This window comes from Drosophila navojoa, chromosome 4 (assembly GCF_054131105.1).
Source record: "Drosophila navojoa isolate 15081-1374.11 chromosome 4, UAZ_NAV_1.0, whole genome shotgun sequence".
NCBI classification, from domain to species: Eukaryota; Metazoa; Arthropoda; class Insecta; order Diptera; family Drosophilidae; genus Drosophila; species Drosophila navojoa.
The window spans coordinates 19,571,291-19,595,476 of record NC_142892.1 but is presented as its reverse complement, the minus strand read 5'-3'; the positions used below and the strand labels follow the sequence as shown (position 1 = coordinate 19,595,476).

The following is a 24,186-nucleotide window of genomic DNA, read 5'->3' as shown; positions in this document are numbered from 1 at the left end:
ATTTGTGGGCTTTGTAGAAAAACTTAGGTTCATTTAAAGTATTTTATACATAAAATTATTTGTTTGTTCATTTAATTTTTTTTTTTTTAGAGAAACTCCTAACTAAAACTATGAACATAGCACATTTATAATTGTTTGTGTAGTGCAGCCATAAATACGCGTATTTTATAAAGGAATATTTAGATGAACGTTATTATGAGAAAATAAAATATATATTCAAGATTTAAAAAAGACATAAGAACTATGCGAACAAACCTATTCAAAGTTGCCTGCACCTATGAAGCTTAAAAACATAGATTAAACTGAGTTTGGCTTGCATTTTTCCCATAAACGTTAATTGATTATCCGTTTGTTGTCGTGTATTTGTGTGTGTGTGTGTGTATACATTTCTATATATACGTACATATATTTCTATATATAATGTGTGTGTTTATATATTATTGATAAACCTAAAGACTAAATGGGCGTCGAGCGCAGGCGCATTTATAACCTTTAACAAAAATTGTATATATGTCTACATACATATATTTATATATAATATATATAGATATCAAATAAAAAGTTAAACAAAAACTACGTACATATTTCAAACTATTTACATTGGACAATTGTCAGTTAGCCTGTCTATTTAAAATTGTTTCCAAGTCTTTACCTAATATCTTGTTGCACTTGAAATTACTTTTAGCTATATTTGTCTCTATTTATGTTTGCATTTATGGATATATAGAGTACTCGTAGTTCTGCTTTAATCACATGTTGTACGCTCAACGAAAATGGGTTAAATAATTTAAGGAATTATCGACGAATGAATGCTCTTCGCTCTTTGCTCTCTAAGTATTCTCATCGGTTACGTAGATGTAACCATGCTGTTGCAATATACTCAAACGTTTCTCGACGGCATCGCGATCTGAAAGCACATATATTCATAATCAAAATTGAATTCAATGAGGCAAATATAATAAACAAACTCACATTTATTCAATTGCTTCTTATCCTGTGGATGATTGCACTTTTGCACCAAGGAGTGCAACAATATGTGTGCCGTGTTGTAGCGCTCAAAGCAGTTCTTGGTGTTCTTCAGCAACTCGTCCAGGGCCGCCGCCTGGCACTGCAAAGGCAACGAAGAACAGTTAGGATCACACATCTGGTTAATGGGTTGGGGCTCAATAAACTCACCATCTCCAGCGCATAATCGTAGAGTATTTTATCCGCCGTTATGTTAAATGCATTTGCTTTTTGGAGGAGACCGCTGCCATTGAGACGCTTCGACTCGAACAAAATGCTGCGATATTTAGCGTTCATAGTGAGCAGCGCTGCAGTACAGGTGAAAATAGTGAATTAGCCTTAAGCTGAAGTGAATAATTTTGCATTTGTTAGGCTTACCATTCTTAACGTTCGCTGACGGCTTCAACTGTCCATTGCGCAGCTGCTGCGAGGCTAAATTAAGGCCGGACGATAGCAGCTGCAGGGCGCGCACAAGTAACACCAGGCGCTCTGCCCGCTTGCAGTGCTCCGGGGCGTGGGGTGGTATCTGGTTCTGGTCCGTAGCCGTCTGACTGCCGCCAACCATGAGCGTGGAGAGCGGTGCACAGCGTGAATCGGCTACCTCCTGGATGCAATCGGTGAGTGCCACCACAAAGTTCAGCTTGGAGAGGGTTTCGTTGTGCTCGCGATCCATCAGTGTCTCCTCCGAGAGCTCGGGTGCCTGGAATGCATGCGGCTCAGCGCCCGGCCCGCCGACACCGGCCGTATCCAACAGGCTCTGCAAGCCGCCAGTGGCCCCCAGTTCGGGCAGCGTAAAGGCACGCGGTCCCAGCATATGATGTTGATTGTTGTTCTCGGAACCACTGCCCGCAGAACCAATCGAGCCCAGCGATCCTGGAGCAACTAGCAATGTGGGACTGGACAGCGTTGGCAACTTGGTCAGAGCTGCGGACGGAAGCACCGGCGAACTGTTGCCGCTGCGACGCAATGGCGACTGAGAGTGCCCGGGCGACACCTGCCACGTACTCGGCGCATGCGCTGGCGGTGTCTCTGACAGAGAGCCACCAGACGCGGAGCGCACTCTGGTTGGCGGTGTGCCAATTGCGAATTGCACCGCCGGCGGCGAAATCGAATTGATGTCGCTGCTCACACTGCTCTTCCGCTGATCGGCACGCGGCTGCTTGACACTGATTGGCTGAGAGCGAGGAATCTGATGCCCGCCAGCCGCCAAAGTGGCCACAGTCAGCGGCATTCCGCCCTGCCTGCCCGGAGAGCCAGCGGCACCGCCAGCATTAGGCAGCTGTCGTCGCGCCGGTGCCGGCACAGGCTTCGGCTCCGAGATGGGCAAGCTGCTGGGACGCGGCGGACTGGACTGATTTTGGGTAGGCTGCTGCTGCTGTCGTGGCTGAGTGGCCGCTGTATGGCCCTGACTCTGGCGCTGATCCTCGGGCAGATTCTTCGACACCAACACAAAGTCATCCGAGTCCTCATGAGAACTGCAGGAAGCACTGTTATTCTCGCTGTCGCACAGCACACCCACATTGGTAATGGTGGCGCAAATAGCAGGATTAGCTACCACAGAGACTGTAAGAGGTAAAACTTATAGATTAGATATCGTTCAACGACAGTTAGACTTTGCAGTCAGCGTACCGGTATTCTCCTCCTCCAGAGCAGCCTCCTGCTCCTCGCGCTCCTTCTGCTGCTGCTCGGCCTGTTTCACCAGCTGCAGCTCCTGTTCCATCTGCTGCTGCAACGGACTCTTGGCCTTCACGGGCGGGGTGCCACTGGACAGCGGTGGCATATCAACTGTTCCATAACGTAAAGTTAATGAGCATTCGATGCCAATTTATTCAAGTATAATGACTCTACCTGGTGACACGGGTGGCTTCTTGCCCTGCAGGAAAGGATGCACAAAGAAGCTCTCATAGGATATACGATCCTTGGAATTACGGCGCAGCAGAGACAACAGCAAATCACGTAGATCCGGGGACACACCATGCGGTATTCTAAAAATGTATCAAACATGGCGTTAATTTTCTTAATTTACACTTGATTTCTTATAATGTGTGAATTCCCATAATCCAATTAATCAATTAACAAATTAATTATTTAGTTATGCTATGTGATTTTAAAGGCATTGATGTAAATAACTGTTGATATCAAATCTCACTCACTTGGGTGCCAGATTCGCGTTCTGCTCGTAGTAGAACTTTAGCTCGTTGGGCGTTTGAGCATAGAATGGAGCCTTGCCTGTCAGGCACTGGTAGACGATGGTGCCCAGCGACCAGAGGTCGGCCTTTGCATCGTATTGCAGTGACATAATCACTTCCGGCGCCTAGCATTACAGATGTATTTATATGATTATAATGAAAATGTAACTAACGGACATTAAATGCTCACCATGTACATGGGCGAACCGCACAGCGTGGCTGCCATGACGCCCTCGTTCAAGAAACGCGCAAAGCCAAAATCAGCTGTGGGAAAATTGAAAGAAATAATGTACTATTAGTAAACAATAATATATATAATAATAAGATTAAATATAATAATGAAAAGATTAGCAAAAATAAATCATCAAATGATTTTAAAGCTTGTTAACAAAAATAGTTATAATAATAAAGAAAACTTTAATTTAAAAAATATTAGAGTAAAGTTTAAAAAATATAAAAAAACAGAAGACTATAAATATTAATAAAAATTAAATTGAAAAACTTCATTGTAGATTTTTAAAAATTTTTATTGGCCGTTGTTATCTTAAATTAAGTTTAGAAACTACTGCAATGTTTTGATTTCAATTATTTATTTTCTCAGACTACTCTCGCTTTATTTTCAATCGAATTTTGCCACAATATTCTATAATTAATATCTATAACTTACCAATTTTCAATGTAATTTTGGATGGTGCTGGCAAGGTCTTGCCATAGTTGTGCGATAACAGAATGTTTTGTGGTTTGAGATCACGATGCACAATTCCTTTGGTATAAAGTGCTTTCATGGCACCAGCTGGATATGAAGAATAAATCAGGTCAGCAATCATATCAGAATATAAAGTCAGAATTAAAAGTCACTTACCTAGTTGTATAAGAAACAGCCTGACAGTATCCTCGCTTAGTGTGCCCTTCACACTCAGATAATCCGCCAAATCGCCGCCATTGCAATACTGGAAGAGAGAATCAAAAGGAGAAATTAGCGAGAAAGAATACAAGATGACTTTAAAGATATATAAACAAAAAACTTAAGAAAACATTATTATTATTTATCATATTCAAAACATTCTTGTGATTTATTTTTAAAGTGATGTATCAGAGTCAGCCATCATACAAGCTAGACATTGGGCTGCAAAGCCAGAATGTAAGCCAGCTTGTTGTTGGGCATTTGTGGTAAGTGCACAATTGGCAGAAAAACGTATTTGGCAGCACGCAAACCCACGACCAAATTCAATTAGGCAAAGGCCTGTCAAAGGTATAAAAGACGCTGTGGCACGCACAGACCACAAGCCACAAATTGCAATCGCGCCATGGTGGACGCTGTGGGGGCGCCGCTGTGCAATGCCAGCGTGAGTCCTGTTCTAAGGCCGGAGGCACGGATCTCGGGCAACGGTGATCTGCAGTTCTTGGGCTGGAATGTGCCGCCGGATCAGATACAGTACATACCGGAGCATTGGCTCACCCAGCTAGAGCCGCCGGCCTCAATGCACTACATGCTCGGCATCTTCTACATCTTTCTCTTCTGCGCCTCGACCGTGGGCAACGGCATGGTCATCTGGATCTTTTCGACATCGAAGTCGTTGCGCACGCCCTCCAACATGTTTGTGCTGAATCTGGCCGTCTTTGACCTTATAATGTGCCTGAAAGCGCCCATCTTCATCTACAACAGTTTCCACCGAGGCTTCGCCCTGGGCAACACGGGCTGCCAGATCTTTGCGGCCATCGGCTCGTACTCGGGCATTGGTGCCGGAATGACCAATGCGGCTATTGGCTACGATCGCTTCAATGTCATCACGAAGCCCATGAATCGCAACATGACCTTCACCAAGGCGATTGTCATGAACATAATCATATGGCTCTACTGCACTCCGTGGGTTGTTCTGCCGCTCACCCAGTTCTGGGACCGATTCGTGCCGGAGGGCTATCTGACGTCCTGTTCCTTCGATTACCTAACGGATAACTTTGACACACGCCTCTTTGTGGGCACCATTTTCGTCTTCAGCTTCGTGTGCCCCACCCTGATGATAATCTACTACTACAGCCAGATCGTTGGGCATGTGTTTAGCCATGAGCAGGCGTTGCGCGACCAGGCCAAGAAGATGAACGTTGAGTCGCTGCGCTCCAACGTGGACAAGAGCAAGGATACGGCTGAGATACGCATTGCGAAGGCAGCCATTACCATATGCTTCCTGTTCTTCGTGTCCTGGACGCCGTACGGCGTGATGTCGCTAATCGGAGCGTTCGGCGATAAAAGCTTGCTAACACCTGGAGCCACTATGATACCGGCCTGCACCTGCAAGCTGGTGGCCTGCATAGACCCGTTCGTGTACGCCATCAGCCACCCGAGGTACCGCATGGAGCTACAGAAGCGTTGCCCCTGGCTGGCCATCAACGAGAAGGCGCCCGAGGCCAGCTCGGCGGCATCGACAACAACCCAGGAGCAACAGCAAACAACGGCAGCCTAAGCTAGGCTACGATGATGACAACAGGGACTCTCGAGTGCGGACAACGCTGACAACGACACAAACGACCCGGAAACCGATCTTCGTCTGATATTTGAACACCGGAAAAGCTGACCGAATGCGTAATACCGTGTAATTGTTTCACTATAACAAACCAATTATTTGTAGTGCGCTCTATAAGAAAATCTAAATGTATAATCGAAATGCAAAGTTCTAAAAAGAATACACCAAAAACCAAAAAAAAAAAAAAGGCAATGAAAAGAAAAGAAAAAAAATTATGCGAATTAAATTCTCAGCCCGAGAAGCTGCCATAAGCAAATCGCATACTATGCGAATGAATTAAGCTCAATCAAGTGAAAACACATGCGATTGTAGTTTGTGAATTATGCATGGATTCTCTTTCCAGCTGGTTCCTCAGGCTCAACGAGGTCTTTTGTTTGCCCGTCAGACAATTATGGAACAAATGTGTGTGCACATACAGCATCTTTATAGGTTTGCCGACTCTGATGTTCGCTCAAGGTCAAAGTGAAATTATTTCCGACAATTTAGAAATCAAAAAGCTGATTAACCCCTTCATCTTGCTCTCATTTCTCAAAGAGGGTTACTTTGAGCATCTGCAGCTGCTGCTTAAGGAAACTTCCAGGCAAAGAGCTGAAGAGCTTATTTCCTAATTTATTATTGTAGAGTGAAATAAAGATATGAGAGTTATTCTATTAAGTTAGGGAGAATAAAATCGAGTAGTTTGCTTTATGAAAACTAAAAAAACAGCCTAGGCTCATTTAAAAAACAATCCTCTTTTTTTTTAGCCGAGAAGATTTAGGATTCATCTGACCTTCGAAGAACACTAAACAAATTTCGTTTGCAGGAAAAAATACCTCTGCTCGAAAATATTATGAATAATAAGCACGAGCAACATTTTTCATGGTTGTTTGATAAAACTGACGAAATGTGTGGCCCGCTTCCACTGTAATGAGCAAACAAAGCGCTCTAATAATAATAATAAAAGCAACAACAACATTATGCAATTAAAAATGACAAAAGATTCAGTTTGGGCTGCCGGGCAGGCACATTTACAAAACAAAAACCACTCAGAATAAAGAGAGATATAAAAAGTCAATGACATGTAAAGCGCACAGAAGGAAGAGCGCTATTTCATGTGTACTTTGAACAAAATTTCTATAATCAATGTAAGAGCTATAAGAGACATGACAAATAATAATAATGATAATTATAATAATAATGCAGCAACTGCGCATGAGTCAACGTATCAATAAGTGCAAAAGCAGGTTGCTAAATTCTAATACAATACATTACATGGTAAATGAAATCAAATGTGGAGAACCAAAAAGAGTTTTGTCGAAAAACTGAGAGAGAGAGAGAGTGGCAGAGAGTAGGCTATCTGCGGCGCTCTCCAAGCTGAAGCTTTAAAGCACCGTCATCGACGCCGCAATCGCGCGCTGCTCAGTTTGTCAGGGACGTTCGCACCACTCGCATGACTCGCGCTCGGATTGAAGAAATCGAAACATGTGCTAGGCAACAACAAATGTTGAAAGCTTGCGGAATTTGTAGACTTCAAACATTGAGTGCGTTTTAACAAAACAACTATGTAGAATGAAACAACAACGAATGCCACAGAAAAACTCAGCGACTAAAGGTCAATCATTTTGTAGCGAATCTGAGGCGATAAACACATCAGTTCCACATAAAGCAAATACTTAGTTGTGCCTAGCCTAAAGAGCAGCACATTAGTGATAAAGAAATATTAACACAAATATTACAAAAATGTGTCTATTGCGGCATACTTATAAGAAGCCTTCAATTGACTGTGTTTGTGTGTCTGTGTTTCTGTTCTTTGTAATATAATAAATAAATGGGCCAATTGAAACTGGAATATATAAGAGTCATAACAAATATTATATGGACAATAACAAATGTAGAGCGAAATACATATCAGTTGACGCTTATTTTTTAATTAAAGCTGAATCCGTAATAAGCGCTGCTCACAATTTGATAAGATTAGCAATTAAACATTCTAACGATTAGCCAAAGCAAACTTTTACTAGCAACAACAAATCAAGTAAAAGTAAAATGTCTGGAGCGCCAGCAGAGCCAGAGAGTGCCAAAAAGAAATGAGGAGAGAGGGAGAGAGAGATGACGTGCAAAATGCGCTGCCATGGAAACGTCAGTGCGGCGCAGACGTGAGAGGCTCATTTCGCTCATAAGCAAAAGCAAATGCAAAAAAAGTCCCCGCACTCTCTATCTCTCTCTGGCCAACACCTGTTCATAGCATGAAGTAAAATTTCCCTCGTAGTTGATGCATTGGGCAAAACAATTTTTTGCTTTGCGCTCACCTTTTTTTTATCCATTTAGTCACAAGTTGGCAGCGAGCGAGCTCGGTTTGTTGCGTGTTGTGGTCGGAGAGACAAATGCCAAAATTATTTTGGCATATACATACATATAAATGATAGGCATTTTATAAATATAAAATAGCGGCAAACTGTGTTTAGGAACGTATATATAATTTATATCGCGGCGTTTTGGAAAAGCTAAAAAAAAAATACCAGAGTGAAATAAATATCCATTGGTATAATATGATATATATGTATATACATATAAGTAAATCAGAAATTGATCAATATGCAAGTGTGCTAACTGCAGTTCTCATACTTACAATGTGATTCTAACATGTGTGCTTCCAAATTACATATTCTTTGAAATCTGAGAGTTGTTCAGATGAATGTATATGAATACATACATATATACGAAACACTTGCCGTTTAAGTGAGCGAATTATTTCCAAAGTGTGCAAAATACAAAATACAACAAATTACATTATAAACTAAGTAAAAACGAAACAAAATCCCATCCAGTTGGTTTGACTTCGACTGAACTTTATAATTGTATTATTATATAATCAAATTTCTTCACCTTTATTCAACAGCATAAAAAAGTGATTCAACAATGACATGAAATTAATGCCCTGAATAAAAACATTAAGCAATTTAATATTATAAAACATTTCTAAACAAAAATCATCATCAAAAGAAAGAAAAGAAAACAATCAACAATATGAACGTTTACTACAAATTTGGATTATTTCTAATATTTCTGCTGAGCGTAAGGTAAACACAAATGAATAAACATAATATAATATATAATCTGTAATCTGTTTCCAGCCCCAACTGTAGCCAAACACTGTAGTTTTATTAATAAAAATCAAATTCCCATAGAATATTGGGGCTTGTTCAATTCATTCATCAAATCTTTCGTGACACATCGATCACCTTTCGCATTGTTGGGGTGTGACAACCAATTACAGATCGCTAAGCCAAAGTACAAAGTTCTTCCCTGTGGTCAGATATGTATTCATATAAAGTGAAACGTAAACCTGTTGGAAAAATAAAAGCCTCCGGCAGCACATCAGTTAAACGGACCTTGAACCGGCATTATATCGAACTCAATTTTCGTTGTATTAAATACCATTTTATTTATGGCCGGCACGGTAACAGTGACACGAGTCCCACCCGCAATTAGTGTTATTATACTTATGTGTGAATTCTCTAATCGACCCATTGATAAGGCCAGCCAACAGTTGCACCGATAATTTCCACTTATCAAATATGTTTATTCAATGCGGTAAGCATTCAAAGCGCCTTGAGTGCAAACAAAACGAACCGTTTTATGACTCGAGCATGGCTCTATTTACAGACAGCTAGCCAAAGACCAAAAGGAGCTTCTCTATCGATTTATTTCGCAAACTATAAAATGAGTGAATAAATGAATATGTGTGTGTAAGCACATTTCTCAAGGTTGGCTTTTTATTTCAACTGCAGTTAGGTCAGCTAAACTGTATGCTAATAAGGGCAGAACAGATCTAGTATGGATAAGCCAATTGAAGTTAAATTTTGCCATTCAATTTTATAGTAGAAATTTACAACTAAGAATAATACTTCATTTTCTCAATAAGCTGCAAAGTAAACAATCTAAAACACAGTTATTTATAGCACTTACTAGAGCTATACTTAAACTCATTCCATAAACTATAAACATCGACATCATTTTGCTAACAAGCTAATTCCTAGCTGGCTGCTCAGACAAAGCCCTCATATATATGTATGTAGTATTCTATATATACTCGAGAATCCAACAGTCACGCAATTTATACAAGTAGCGAACGGGTGATTATAAGAAGCACTTGAACTGACACACAAACAAGCACACATCTCTATATATATGTATATAATGTGTGTCAGGTCGTAATGTTTTTTTTTTTTTACTCGTAAACTGAAAGGAAAGCTATTTAATTCCCGCACAATCTGACGCGCTCCTAATGAAGGTTTCAGAATTCGCCGAGTTATTTGGTCACAAAATCACGACAAGGTAAACAAGGTAGAGAGAACGAAAGTGAGAGTGTGTAGAGGAGACAGAGTGAGAGAGCAAACGAGAACGGAGAAAAAACCGGCTAAGATTTCACTGTAACCATGACGTAAACAGGTTTCCCGCTTGTTTTCATTCATGTGGCTCGAAAAGCCCAGCAAACAAAAGCGAATAATGATAAAGAGCGAACAGACGGCAAAAAGGCACGAAACTATAAGATATACCAGCAAAGCAAAGTGTTCTTAAGGCGTTGTACTAAAAAAAATACCCTGTAAATGCAGGAAATACAAAAATCAATCAACGATATTGACTAATGGACTCATTATATGTAATTGCCTCATTGAATAATTAATTAATTAATTATTAATGAAAATTAGAATACCTATTGGTATTTCATAGCTTGGAGTTTGGTAAACCCCATTTTACAGCCATTACAGGGCATCACTGATAGCGTGTTTGCAAATGGGTCAAGAGCGGTTTTCAGGACAAATTGTTGGGTGTGTCTGTGCTCGTGATGTAATCGTACCTTATCTCGAATTGGCAAACATTCGCAGTCAATTGAGTTTCTCTATTTTTTGGCCACAACCACTTGGCCAGCAATTGCTAATTAGGCCCGCTTACCTCGGCTAATAGCCGAAATAGGGTGTACTTGTTTGCGTTCACTTCTAATTTTGCTCATTTTCTGTTTATTTATTTATTTTTTTGCAGCATAAGCCAAACAGCACCCGCGGACAAAAGCCAAAAAGGCAACAGCAACAACAATAGCTTTAATGATGATTACGAATATGACGATGATGATTATGCTGACGAGGTGCAGAGCAGCGAGTCGTCGGATAAACTAAAACCAGAGATTGCAGCCAATCGACATTTGGACATAGCCTCATCGACAACAACCACCACATTTAGGCCCATTTTCAGTAAGTTGAAGACTAAGTAGAAAATTGCTTAATTCTAATACATATATTGTTTGTGCTCGCAGGCATTCCACGACGCAGCAGCCATGTGCTGGAGCCAAGCTGTCCACGGCATTGCCTGTGCTTGGAGGATTTCAAGTATGTGCAATGCACGAATGCACATTTGACTCATGTGCCACTGGATTTGCCAAAAACGGCCGCCATTATTGATTTAAGCCACAATGTCATTTCGGAGCTGCGTGCCGAAGACTTTGCCAATTTGTCCAAAGTAGTCGAAATCAATTTAAATCACAATTTGATCAGACGCATTGACAAGGAGGTCAGTGAAGCATATTCCTATAAAATGAATTATTAACTAATATTTCTTATTTTCAGGCATTCACGGGCATGGAGCGCCTGCGTCGCCTTCGCTTGGCCAACAATCAGTTGACCAAAATCGATCCAGATACTTTTGCCAGCGCCACTGATTTGGCGTTGCTTGATTTGAGCAACAATAGCATCATTCAGCGCACAGATGGTTCTTTTTTGAATCAGCCCAGTTTGATTGAATTCAGCTGTTCGAACTGCAGCTGGACGGAGCTGCCGGAGCAAATATTTACGAATATGAGCGCACTGAATGCACTGCGCTTGGACAACAATGAATTCAAACGAGTAAGTTACGCGCCAAACTATCGCACATGTCTATCGATATACGATAGCAGTCAGCTGACGAGTTGGCAGCACTACCAAGTGTGTCTACATAGTTGTCTCGTTCTGGCACTTACTTGCGCATAGCACACTTATATAGATGCTGTCTTGTTCTTTTTAATTTTTTGACAGCAAATCAATACGAAAGCTTTCACGCCGCTTAAATATATAATTAAACTGAAATTGCCAGAACTGGATCAACCCAACATTGAGGAGCTGTGCAATCTGCTCAAATCCATTGACAACATCAGCTTCAAGAATTTCGACGTCAGCTGCTTCGAGCTGGTCCTAGGAACATCATTTAACGATAGCCTCATCCAAGCCTCATCAGATCTGCCCTTCAGCCGAACGACTGCGCCGCCCAGCACTCCGAAGCCAACGACGCCAGCGCCGCCACGCACTGGTAATAAACAAAAACTCGAACACAAGCAAATATGTACTATATGGGCATTTAAGTAACTGTGCAAATATTGTTTCAGCAGCCAATCGCAATCGCAACCGGGTGGCCAACGAAACGGCCAACGTAGCCAAGGCGAGCGTCATGACTGAAAGCAGCAGCGATAAGCCCACAGACAAGGAGGAGCCATATCAAGTGCCCATCTCACAGGAGACCATCAATATACTGCTGATATGTGAGTGCATCGATGCACAAATATTGTGATAAACATTTAATTGATTTGTTTAACAATTCGCAGGCATCATGGTCGTTGCCGTTGTTGGCATTATTGTGGGCTTGATTTGTCGCAAAGATCTGGGCGGCATTAAAACGAAATGCTGTCGCACTAGCAAACCGGAGCCAAAGGATCAGGTGCATCCCACTGAGGAAATACCGCTAAATAAGCTAGCCTAAGATACATATACACACAGACACACGCACACACACTCGCTCGCTGCCTTAGAAATGATTCCAAAATGAAAAGCCACATTGTCAATACAGCCAGCAGCATTTGCCAACGTTACGAGACTTGAACTCTGTTTGCATTGTATTCAATATAAATTTCCGAATTGTAGCGGAAATTTTAGTTAATAGTTCCCCCCCTCTAGTTATAAGTCACCTAGTCGACTAGATATTGATTTCATGGACATGTATAATTTGTAGTTCGTTTTGCATTTTTGTGTGTTTCGGGTAGTAAGCAACTAAAATTATAAATACATATATTCTGTGGTTACGTTTCAAGCACACTAATATACATCATATCGATAGTGTCTAATGCAAATTGTTATAGCTGTTACAACTTCCCTACTCTTAATAATAGATACTTTGCCAATTATACAATAAACTAATTGTTGTAAATAGTATAAACCCCTATTCGACTTTTTACTAATGATCACCATTCCGTTAATAGATGATTATAAGTTACGATCGAACTGCACACAATTAACAAGATTTTCACTAACAAAATAAAGAGGATTTTCGAACTGTGTAAACAAATTGATTCTCAATCATATTTCATAAGAGAACTACAGTAAAGTATTGCCATAAGTCAAAATGTGTTCAACAGGTTCAATGGGTACTACGAAAATAAACTGATTACACTAGAAATTAGAGCGCACAGTAGAAAAATAGAGAGAAATCGGGTAAATACGGCGTAGCAGACATCGGAATGAGGTCAAAGTCAGCCAAAGCAAACGGAACTAATTAAATGCTTAAATATTTGTTCGTTTTTACACTCAACTAAAATTAGATAATTAAATCTATAGGTAAATTCGTGCATTTGCATATTTGAAGAACTTGCACTTGGATTCTACAGTTGTAGACAAAATGAAAATATCCGCATTTCTATTTCATAAATGATCTTGATATCTATGTAAATAAAAGTGCGCACAGCAAAACAATGCCATCTAATCTTATCAACGAGGCCTTAACTAATGCCTCGCGCAGGAGTCTGACCTAATTTCATATTTAATCATTAAACAGTGCGTGTGGAAAGTCTATAAACACCTGTTGCATAAATAGGCGTATAACAGTATAGGAAGTATTTAGTCATATAACTAAATCAATAAACAAAACAAAGTTTTGGTGAGAAATATTTTTCATTAATTGCGAAATTTGCAAAAAAAAAAAAACTGAAAACTTGTTTACATATACGAAACAGGTATATTTAGGGAAACATATTAGTAAATATGTTGAATAAATGGAGAAGTCGAATTAAGAATTGCCGTAGAATGAAAACGTACAATAATTTATGTATACTATGTGCATTATAAATTTAGAAATAGCTGTATACAAGAATAGGATGATACGGAATACAAAGGAAAGACTCATTTCTGGTATATGTAAAAACGAAATAAACTATGGGGTATATGTGTAATTAAGCAGATTAGTATTACTTAAGAATACCACAAAATGGGGAATTGAAGCAAATCGTGGCATAAGATTAAAAGTGAAGACATCACATAAATGTGAATCGTCTTTATTATTAATATATGCATACGATAGCTCATCTGATATTAATTAAAGGGTATTCTGTAGTCGAACAAGCTGCTCAAATGCTTCAATTCGTTTCGTTTCTGCATGTTTATTTTGCTTTCACACAGACTTTGCAACTTCCGCAATTAAATGCGTAGTGCCTTCAGCGGAGAGGGCCCTTATGAGAAGCGGGATGTGGAACGCTGCTCAATGACGACAACCTTGCCTACGTGCACTTTTTTTGCAACGAATGGCGAGCGAATTGAGTCATACGATTAGGCCACATATCATTAATGATGACCGTCGCGCAGTATCGTACCCAGGTGTCCCACAACAACAGCAACAACAAACAAATAGGAAGGCATAAACAATGACACAACAGAATTCGCATAGAGCTCTGCTGATTAGGCTGTTTTGAGTCAGTTAATTGATAACAAAAATAAAGGAACTCACCTCCATGACCAGATTGACACAGTCCTGCGACTCCTTGCAATCCAACAGGGCCACAACGTTCTCATGATGCAGCTCCGTCAGTTCCTTTAGAATTTTGATCTCCTTGCCGAGCAAATTCTGCGTCTTGATGAGCCCCTTCTTGGTAATACATTTTATGGCGACGGGCATGTATTTCTGAAAGGCGAAAAGAGAAACAGAAAAAAACAGAGTATAAATTAACATTCATTAAGGTTGCTTAACGTACTGAAGTCACTGAACGGCAAGCGTAAAACCTTTTACTTATTTTTAATTTAATTGATAAAAAACATGCTGACCTGTCAATAACCAAGTGAAATTCTATACGATTTAAGCGTAATACTCTTTGGGAAAGCTAACAATAAAAGCTGGGTTCACTGCTTCATCTCAGTGAGTCACGTGTCAACTGCCGTTAATCTGATTGGCAATACCAAAAAGGCATTAAACTAGAACTACCGACCGTTAAATATGACGCTCTTTCAAGTGTGATTATAACGATTTTTACGATTGTTGGCTATAAATAAAATCAGCTTGCAATAGATGATTTTATTAGCGTAAACCACACTTAAGTTTTATTATAGCTATATCATTTTCTATAATTCCTAATTAACAAAGTTAAGTGTTTAGATATTTATTAAATAACTATTGCTTAAAGAGGGTTAAATTAATAATGTGGTTAAATAATTTTAAAAATATTTAATTAATTTGCAGAATATTCATTATTCAATTGTCAGCACTTTATGAGAAGCGCATAGAGAGGAGTAGAAGTTAGCAAGCAGTTTTTCAGTAGCTTAAGGTAAATTGTATACTATTAACTGAATAAATTTATTTATTTTCTTATTTATTGTTACCAAGAATTAATTATAAATAAAAATTTTGGTTAGGCCAGAGCGACAAAGGCCTTCAGGCATAACTGAATTCATATTTTTATCACATAGATATAAATAGATATTTTTATCAGTATTCCATATACTATAAGATATACAATTATAATATATTAAAGACAACGTCCTCCAACAATCGAGTTACTATGAGTCAGACTATAGGTACCCGAATTATCTTTATTTAACTTGTTCTCGAGGGATTCTATATTCTATAAGATATACAATTATAATATATTAAAGACACCGTCCTCCAACAATCGAGTTACTATGAGTCAGACTATAGGTACCCGAATTATCTCAATTTAACTTGATCTCGAGGGACGTTTTCTCTTACTTTTTGCAATTTCAATTTACTCAAATGCAGGTTCAAGAATCTTTGAATATGGCCAAACTCTTGTTTACTGATTCGCAGCAAAGTTTATCGGCCTGTCGCATTGTATGCCCATATATGTATGTATGTACATAGGGATCGTATAAATAAATTCAATCTGCCTTGTGTCTCGCTGTCCAATTAGATACGCAAAATGCATTCAATGGCGTAGACAGTCTAAGCGCATGACTGTCTGTCTGTCTGCCGGACTTTGTGGGATATCTGCACTTTACCATTGACTAGTCTTTACTTTACCCTAAATGATAACAGTAACGTTCCCCCTTTGTCTCGGCCGGCTTGTTTTTTATTTACCTGGCACTTAACAAACGACAATGACTCTTTGTCTGTGTTTACCTGTTGGCTTGCCACGCCTCACAGCCGCCCACTCAACAAAGGAAAGTGTTAATTTGTGTAACTACCTTTCGTTTCGCGTTTGTATGAAACACTGATATGACGCGATGCGATAATTCTCCATGTCGTTGATACGCCAGTCCAACGTGGCTAGACTCTTACGCAAAATCAATTTCATAGTGTTACCAAATACAGAAGTGTTTCTTAGCACTCTTACTTGTTTCTTGTTAAAGAACCTTTTCAATCTTTACTATTATTGTCTGCTACTCTTCTATTTTGTTCTTCATCCTGTTAAACTTGACATTAAAATTTTAACTTTCTATAGACATCTTAACTCCCAGCTGATAAGCGCGACATTTATTTAAAAGAATTGCAACTTCTATAAATATTTACAATCAAGAAATTCTTCCAACTTGACCGATAACCCACACACATCTGTTTGTTTGTTTGTTCATGGTATAATTATATGAAAGATAGTAGTAAATTGCTTTTGATGCCACACGGCATCTCAGTCCAAGCAAAAACACTCGCTTTACGGTACTCCAGCAGAGCGTCGTGGGGTCCACTGGGAGATATGGCGTTTACTTGCGACAGATTACACACTCTGTCATAGGTCAGAGTTACGAAGCGAGGAGCAAAACAGATAACATTAAAATGAAACCATAATAAATAAAATTATAATTAGCAACAACACAATAATTTGATGATATTTGAATAATATGAATAATATAATATAACAGTATTAGGCACTTTCAATATTTAGACACCCAATCACATTAGCTTTAGCTGTTCATCCTATTTATAGCTTTCGTCGGAAGTTACATCAGCTTCTGTTACATAATCAAAACAAACATTCTGAACCGAAAGCTACAATCAATAATGAATCGATCGCATTTCAGTCATGTTCCAGAGATTAAACAGCTTCCATGCGCAGACAGACTTATTAGAATATGCGCATAACTTGTCTGGTCTTGAATTGAATACGCACATTCATACGTAAATGTATACGTATATATGTGTGTATAATAAATAGTCAGTTGAGAATTCGCACAGAAACTGGTTTGGCAAACGATTCGCAGTTCGCTGATGTTCTATATATTCAGTTTAGCCATTCATAAGGCATAATATGGAGGAAACAATACCCGGTAGACTTTTAGAATATACCCTGTCTTAAGGCCAAACAGGTATACCAGAATTGTACATACCAAACAAGAAGTGCTATAATTTAATACTCTCTTAATTTATGTTCATAACAATAGCAATTCAGTTAAATTTGAAACAGGGTATTTCACGGTCAGGCACAGTCTACTGCCGCATTGCTCACATCTTTGTTTATATTCCCTCAATCACGCGTTGCGCGAAATTCGAGACCTGCGACGTAGTTTTGCCAAAAGAGTTTTCCGCCAGGCACTTCGGTTTGCTTTTCCAGCTGCATTTTCACCGAGGCAAACCAGTTGCAGCAGCACCCAACGGCTCAAGTGTATCTCTGTCTCTATATTTGTATCTGTATTTGTGCACACGTATTTATATCTGTCAGATATTTCGTGGCAGCAGCTTTGTTTTGCTTTTCGCATTTTCTGCGCAATTATTATTATTTTTATTTTTTGTTGTTTTCGTTTTGCCATTTCGGGCCAAAGACAAAATTTTGTTTTCCTCTTTTAGTTGGGGGCCAATGCACTTTGGCTGAAATTTCTTTTGCTCTTCGCAATTATTTTTTATGTGGCCTGCTAGCCTTATCAAAGCCGCGCGGCACATTGAACCCCAATTAACACTCGTCATATGAACAAACTAATTTAGCACAATTGAAATGTGTTTTTTAGGAGTGCTACGGAGAGGTCGTGCGCTGTCAGCTTCCGTTTTCAAGAGTCATCAACTTTCACGTTCACGTGTCAACCACATTTGCAAAACATTTGGTATTCATTTATTGCTTAGCTCGAGTTTCGAGCATATGCTTTGTACTCATTTTCTCCATATGGGTCAAGAATTTAGCACAACATTGAAGGCGTTCTAAGTAACTTCCGCAAATATATGGAATCTAATTACCTTGACTACAGATCAACTTAGAGAATCTATGTTTATGCATAAGTATGTATGTATATACTTACTCTCATTGATTATATATTCAATATTAATTTTCGAAAGCAAATGAAAGAGAAATTTCACAACAAATATTTAAAACAAGTAAGACTCTAGTCGAGACTGCTCGACTAGGAGATACCCTGAACCCTCAAAGCTGATATTCTTATCATTCTGCACTTCTTTTATGCACGCACACATACATTTACATGCATCCACCCTCACGCGCCCGCGCTCTGCTAACTGCGCAGTAAGCAGCGACTGCGCTTGGGCTGCGCTGCAGTGTAGGCAATAGTATGAGAATTTACTTGGTGAATAACTTCGTTTGTAAGCATCCGATCTTAATGAAATTTTCAGGGCGTAATCATATGGTCAAAATGTGTGTACATTCCAAAGCACAAGTCTCTAGTACTTGAAATACGTTTTTTACAAATTGGGGGCGAAGGGGGCGTGGTATCCAAAATCTGTTGATTACAAAATGTTTGTATTCATCATATATATATACACAGTAAATCTGAAGTCTCTACATCTACTAGTACTCCGATGAGGCTCAAAAAACAAAATCAATTTTTCGATTTTTCTCGATAAAAAAGTTATCGGATGAGTTATCGAAAAAATAAAGCAAACTCGTACTGCGTATGGTATACACGAGTATGCACACAAAATTTCAGCTCTCTAGCTTTTATATCTTCTGAGATCTCGGCGTTCATACGGACGGACGGACGGACGGACGGACGGACAGACAGACGGACAGGGCTATATCGACTCAGCTCATCGTGCTGATCAAGAATAAATATACTTTGTGGGGTCTGCGATGATTGCTTCTGCCTGTTACATACTTTTACACAAAAACATTATACCCTGATTTCCCATTTTCAATGGGTTCAGGGTATAAATATGTAAATATTTAACAAATAAATCCTTTTAATATTCCTGTTTATTTTTGTAATTCTTATTGAATTTAATCCAAGCACTCGTATAGTTCTATTTCGATTAGACGCTGCTCATCCCACATATTAAAGTTGTCAATTTCTAGAGACGCATTTAAAGCAGCTGTACAATGCAGCAATAAAAAGCAACAACAACAACAACAACTATGACCAAATCAAATGCAAAATGCAAATGCAATTGCACAATTATAAAAAGTAAATATAAGCACAGTATTAACAATAACAACAACAACAACAACAACAACAGGCGATAGAATTGAAACGCGTGCAGCCGTGCGGCAGACAGATAGGAAAACAAAAACGAAACCGAGGGGACGAAAGGGTATTACGAAACCTTGTCATAATATTTTCTAAAACATAAAGAACGATTGCGAGGGCTAAGCGAAAGGTTAACATGCTACATGTAATCAGCAATAGATTTAAATATATTAAGTTATTTTTTCTAACATCTTTTAAATAGAAATATCAATAAATTAAGTATTTATCTATATAAACACTCTCTACTTTATGTAAATATTTTGCAAACCTTTCGCGCAACCCTCGTATATGCATATATTTTCCCATGAACTAATCACCTAATTGTTTACTTTCTTATATAAAATTTCCGTAAACTATATGCAAATTCATTTCAAATATCTCTATCTTGTCGGGCAGCCCTCGTTTATGCACATTTATCACAATATAACATTTTTGCATGATTCTAAACGTGGGGTATATTTGTGTGTGTGTGTATATATTATGCAATGCCACGAGCACAAACAGAGTCGTAGAAAATTCTACGGTGAGCAGTAGAAACAAAACCAGAATAATATTGAAACACGTGTCAACCGCAAACGATTTAACCATGTGTCTGCGTATCTGTTAGATATGAATGCTTGAATGTATTCATTCAGTTTTCCGTTCCAGACGTATAAGGCCCTCTATAAAGATGTGTGTTTATTTTAGATCGCAAGGACTGTCGCACATGTCTGCCGGCTGCAATATCGTTCCCTATCCGGCCCTTAGCATATGGATGTGTATGCATATAGATGGCTCTGTATCTTTTGTTGTCGGTTGTCTGGCTGCACATGCTCCATGCGGTCATCTATTTATAGAGCGAGGCTAGCATGCACTACACGTGCATCTGTCTGCCAGCATTAAGAACGAAATGTCATAGATTAAAGAGTATTACGCTTCAGCTCGGCAAAAAAGCAATCGAAAATTCGAGCGCAAAACAAGAATGCGACAGCAATAAATTAACTAAGAAGTTGGCTGCTTAGTATGGCCAGCACTATACATATACATACATAAACTTGTATCGTACCTATGTATGTATATATAAAAAGATATCTTAGAAGCACGCATAAAGAAATTCACATAGAATTATTACTTATATACTTTAGGCAGTCAATTTCTACATTAAATCAAGTCAAAGAAAATATTAGTTGCTGTTAATGGAAAATAAACACGCAAAATAAACAAGAAAGAAAGCTCTAGTCGAGACTGCTCGACTACGAGATCCCCTGAACCCTACAAGCAACTGATATTTCAATAATAATTAGCAAGTACACACGCATACAAACAAACACACGCACACACATACGAACAAACACACGCATATACACACACTCACATATACAGGCGATTGCGCTTGGGTTGCGCTGCAATGTGGCAATATTATGAGAACTTATTTGTTGAATAATTTAATTTCTAGACGTACGATAGTAATGAAACTTTCAGAACGTAATCATAATGTTAAAATGTATGTGTATACCGAAGCACAAGTCTCTAGTATTTGATATACGACTTTTACAAAGATGAGGGTGAGGGGGTGGATTTAGGGGTGGGGGGTAAATTTTAACAAAAACCGAAATTGTATAAAATACATCTTTATATACATTTTAAATTTGGAGACTCTAGCTTGAAAGATGTAGGAGATATAATTTTTTAAGTGATCTTCGATAAGGTTTTTTATCGATAAAAAAGTATCGGAATGAGTTATCGTTTTTTAGTGATAAACTCGATATGCGCGTGATATATACGGACATTTTAAAAAAAAGTTGAAGTCTCTAGCTCTTATATCTTCTGAAATCGACGCGTTCATACATACGGACGGACGGACGGACGGACGGACGGACGGACGGACGGACGGACGGACAGACAGACGGACAGGGCCAAATCGACTCAGCTTGTCGCCCTGATCAAGAATATATATACTTTGTGGGGTCTGCCACGCCTCCTTCTGCCTGTTACATACTTTTAACAAAACCATTATACCCTGATTTCCCATTTTCAATGGGTTCAGGGTATAAAAATCACATAACCAACTGATATCAAGGTAAAAGTAAAACTTATAAAACTTCCGAAGCAATAATCAAAACACATAATGCCATAGTATACAAAAAGCTTTAAACGAAAACATTTACGGCAACAGCTGCCCGCGATTGCATCAGCTGTTTTTTGTGTATCCATCAGATACACAGTATCGCTCTCTCCATACTGACGTGCATATACACACATACATACGGATACACAAACTGATTTTGGTGCCTACACACCCAATGGCCCAAAGAGCGGCAAACAGATTTGTGTGAGAGCATTTTCAATTTGTTTATAACAAACAGATGAAACTGGGCCAAGCAAAAAGCAAAAAAACTAGAGCTCTCTATGAAATTCCCAGCGCTTATCAGTTGAGGTAGAAAAAAAAGCTGAGACAGTCATATTTGTGTTTGTTATTTCATTTGTTTTATATTTTGAAATTACTCAAGTTCGTGTAGCCTATTAATTACAACGCGTGCACAAGCGGCACCTACAACAACAAACAACAACAATAGAGTGCGACCCATTTGTTGCACACGTACAATTGACTTTTGTCTCGCTTGCTCTTCGTATAGCCATGTCTCTTATTTTATACTTAATCTTCCGGCTGATTAGTGAATAAATGTCTTTTTCACAAGAGCGGACTGAAACTTTTGATTTCTTATATACATATGTATGTACATATGTACATACATATGTATGTGTACGGAGTGGGGGAACCTGTTTTCTTTTTCCTTTCTGTTTTCGGCTTCAATAGTGCATTGTGTCTCTGTTGACATTAGCTTTTCATCCAATAAGTCTTTTAGTAAGGCCTACTGTTCACATAAGTATTTATAACAGTTAGCTTAAATTATGTGTTGTTAAAATAAACTGTAAATTATATTTTTTTTTTAATGATTATTGAAGACTTTATATTAATACATTCACATTATAGTTAGGGATTATAGTACATACGTATGTATGTATGAAAAAAATATATGTATATTCCAACGAAAGAAACGCATCTTAGGAAAGCGTTAATAATAAAATAAATAAATGCAATAGACAATCCTAGACCGTCTATCAAGTTTAAAGATAAAGGTTACTTAAATCATATTTGATGAGCTTCGCCAACGCCTAAAATTCCGCCTACATAAACGAAATCAAGCACATGTGAAAAATATTGTTTGACACGACCCTGAAATAGTTCAAAACACTCAACACGCAGAAACGCACACACACACACAGTTAAGCATACATATATTGTATATTATGTATGCATGTATGTATGCATGTACATAGGCCTCGAAAAGCGTCGCAACGCGAAAACAGAGAATAGAAAACGAAACCAACGCACGTGTTTCGATGTTTTCATAGAATTTAGTCTCTTGAAAGTATTTATTGTAAGAAAAAACTGAGAAAGATAAGAGTAAAAGCAACGCGAAAACAAAAACACATTGCAAATAACAAAGATATATAGAGAGCGAAGCATAAGGAGTTAAAAATAAGAAAACAAAATAGACGTAGATGTATGTATATGTGTGTATGTCTGCAAGTGTTTACACACAAAGAGGCACGCGCTGATGGGGCCGCGACACGCCGCGTCAGCTGAAGTCGCGCTGTCACTTTTTAGGCTGCCTTTGACATTTGGCAAGTGTAACACAAAAAGCAGGAGCGGAAGGTACTACTGGTACTACAGAAGTACAATATGTATGTAGGTGTGGGCACACTTTTTCTTAATTGCGTTTTATGCGAATTTCGCATGGCATTTCGTTTGGTGTTTGCGTTGTTTGCTTTGACAATGGCGCATTGTTAATAATATTGTTGTTGTTATTTTTAGAAACTCGAGCCAAGCCCATATACTGAAATTAACAATAACAAATCGCAAATACATTTACACACTCAGGACTTTACGCAAACGTCTTACAGTTAAACAATAAATTAGTGGCATTACATGGCAATTTCTTACCTTGCGGTGACGTCCTTTGTAGACCACGGCGAAGGCGCCGTGGCCAAGCATATCCTTGGAGCTGTATTCATATTCCCCGACAATATTCATTGCATGCGCCGGCAAAGACGCGTTTTGATTTTATTTATTTTATTTTTTCTCTGCCTTTATCACTTGCAGCCCTTACTCACGTCACTCGCACACACTTGCACAGGCACACACACACTCACAGATTGGGGGTGTTGGGCGAGGGGTTATTTTCAGCTGGTATTTGTGCTGCCTTCTGCAACTGCAATCGTTGTGGAAAATCAATTTTTTCGCATAACTAACAGCCACAGATAGCTTTTTCGTGAACCTTTGTGAACTGGGACTAATTTATTGCCAGCTGTTTCTTTAGCTTGCACTTGCCATAAACAATTATCGAGCGCACTCACACACACCTGCATTTACTTTTTGGCTTGTAATTAAATAAAACTGGTGTATTACTGTGTGTTAGTACTGCTGTGTGTGCAATTTATTCAGTTTCCACACACACACTCACACTGACACACACACACACACACACGCGCGCGCACAACAGAAAAATAGGTTACTCAATCCCGGTCTGTATTTTTTGTTAACAAACTAAGTTCTATAATTTTTAATTTTTTCCAATTACTCTCAATTGTGTATGTCTTTTTCTACTTCGCGATTGGCAATGTTATGCTCTACAGCACTGCTTCTTCTTTTAGGAATACTTAACATTTTTCTTCTTCTTGTCGTAGTGTCAATGCAACAACTCTGTTATGCTCGCAATGTGCTGTTAGCGGTATCGGCCAGAG

General features: G+C 38.9%; 3 protein-coding genes across 5 annotated transcripts; 2 read left to right on the top strand and 1 right to left on the bottom strand.

Annotated features, from left to right (window-relative positions):
* Positions 1 to 408: 408 nt before the first annotated feature.
* Atg1 (serine/threonine-protein kinase unc-51-like protein Atg1) lies at positions 409 to 24,110 on the bottom strand. Its single transcript, XM_018101787.3, has 12 exons — positions 23,387 to 24,110; positions 14,495 to 14,668; positions 4,057 to 4,144; positions 3,862 to 3,987; positions 3,385 to 3,458; positions 3,159 to 3,319; positions 2,854 to 2,990; positions 2,635 to 2,790; positions 1,384 to 2,568; positions 1,177 to 1,313; positions 973 to 1,108; positions 409 to 907 (listed from the first exon to the last, which is right to left on the bottom strand). Exons 1-12 carry the CDS (start codon positions 23,474 to 23,476, stop codon positions 831 to 833), a joined length of 2,541 nt encoding a protein of 846 aa, XP_017957276.1. The 5' UTR covers positions 23,477 to 24,110; the 3' UTR covers positions 409 to 830.
* Rh4 (Rhodopsin 4) lies at positions 4,463 to 6,140 on the top strand. Its single transcript, XM_018101793.3, has one exon. It carries the CDS (start codon positions 4,502 to 4,504, stop codon positions 5,654 to 5,656), a length of 1,155 nt encoding a protein of 384 aa, XP_017957282.1. The 5' UTR covers positions 4,463 to 4,501; the 3' UTR covers positions 5,657 to 6,140.
* On the top strand, positions 7,099 to 12,934 carry LOC108651866 (uncharacterized). Of its 3 annotated transcripts, none has more exons than XM_018101790.3 (8): positions 7,099 to 7,236; positions 8,595 to 8,775; positions 10,739 to 10,947; positions 11,010 to 11,263; positions 11,320 to 11,595; positions 11,764 to 12,034; positions 12,114 to 12,263; positions 12,327 to 12,934. In XM_018101790.3, exons 2-8 carry the CDS (start codon positions 8,723 to 8,725, stop codon positions 12,479 to 12,481), a joined length of 1,368 nt encoding a protein of 455 aa, XP_017957279.1. In that variant the 5' UTR covers positions 7,099 to 7,236; positions 8,595 to 8,722; the 3' UTR covers positions 12,482 to 12,934. The 3 variants fall into 3 exon arrangements, with proteins under 3 accessions (XP_017957279.1, XP_017957277.1, XP_017957278.1); XM_018101788.3 differs by having other exon boundaries at positions 12,111 to 12,263; XM_018101789.3 differs by lacking the exon at positions 7,099 to 7,236 and adding an exon at positions 7,290 to 7,307 and having other exon boundaries at positions 12,111 to 12,263.
* Positions 24,111 to 24,186: the final 76 nt, after the last annotated feature.

Excerpts from the sequence above, each read along its gene's own strand:
- Rh4 (XM_018101793.3), top strand. The coding sequence starts at position 4,502 with ATGGTGGACGCTGTGGGGGCGCCGCTGTGCAATGCCAGCGTGAGTCCT.
- Atg1 (XM_018101787.3), bottom strand. The coding sequence starts at position 23,476 with ATGAATATTGTCGGGGAATATGAATACAGCTCCAAGGATATGCTTGGC. Across the intron at positions 3,988-4,056 it reads GCTGTTTCTTATACAACTAG|CTGGTGCCATGAAAGCACTT; the intron begins GTAAGTGACTTT and ends CTTCATATCCAG. Across the intron at positions 3,320-3,384 it reads GCGGTTCGCCCATGTACATG|GCGCCGGAAGTGATTATGTC; the intron begins GTGAGCATTTAA and ends CTGTAATGCTAG.
- LOC108651866 (XM_018101788.3), top strand. The coding sequence starts at position 8,723 with ATGAACGTTTACTACAAATTTGGATTATTTCTAATATTTCTGCTGAGC. Across the intron at positions 11,264-11,319 it reads TCAGACGCATTGACAAGGAG|GCATTCACGGGCATGGAGCG; the intron begins GTCAGTGAAGCA and ends TCTTATTTTCAG. Across the intron at positions 12,035-12,110 it reads GCCAGCGCCGCCACGCACTG|CAGCCAATCGCAATCGCAAC; the intron begins GTAATAAACAAA and ends ATATTGTTTCAG.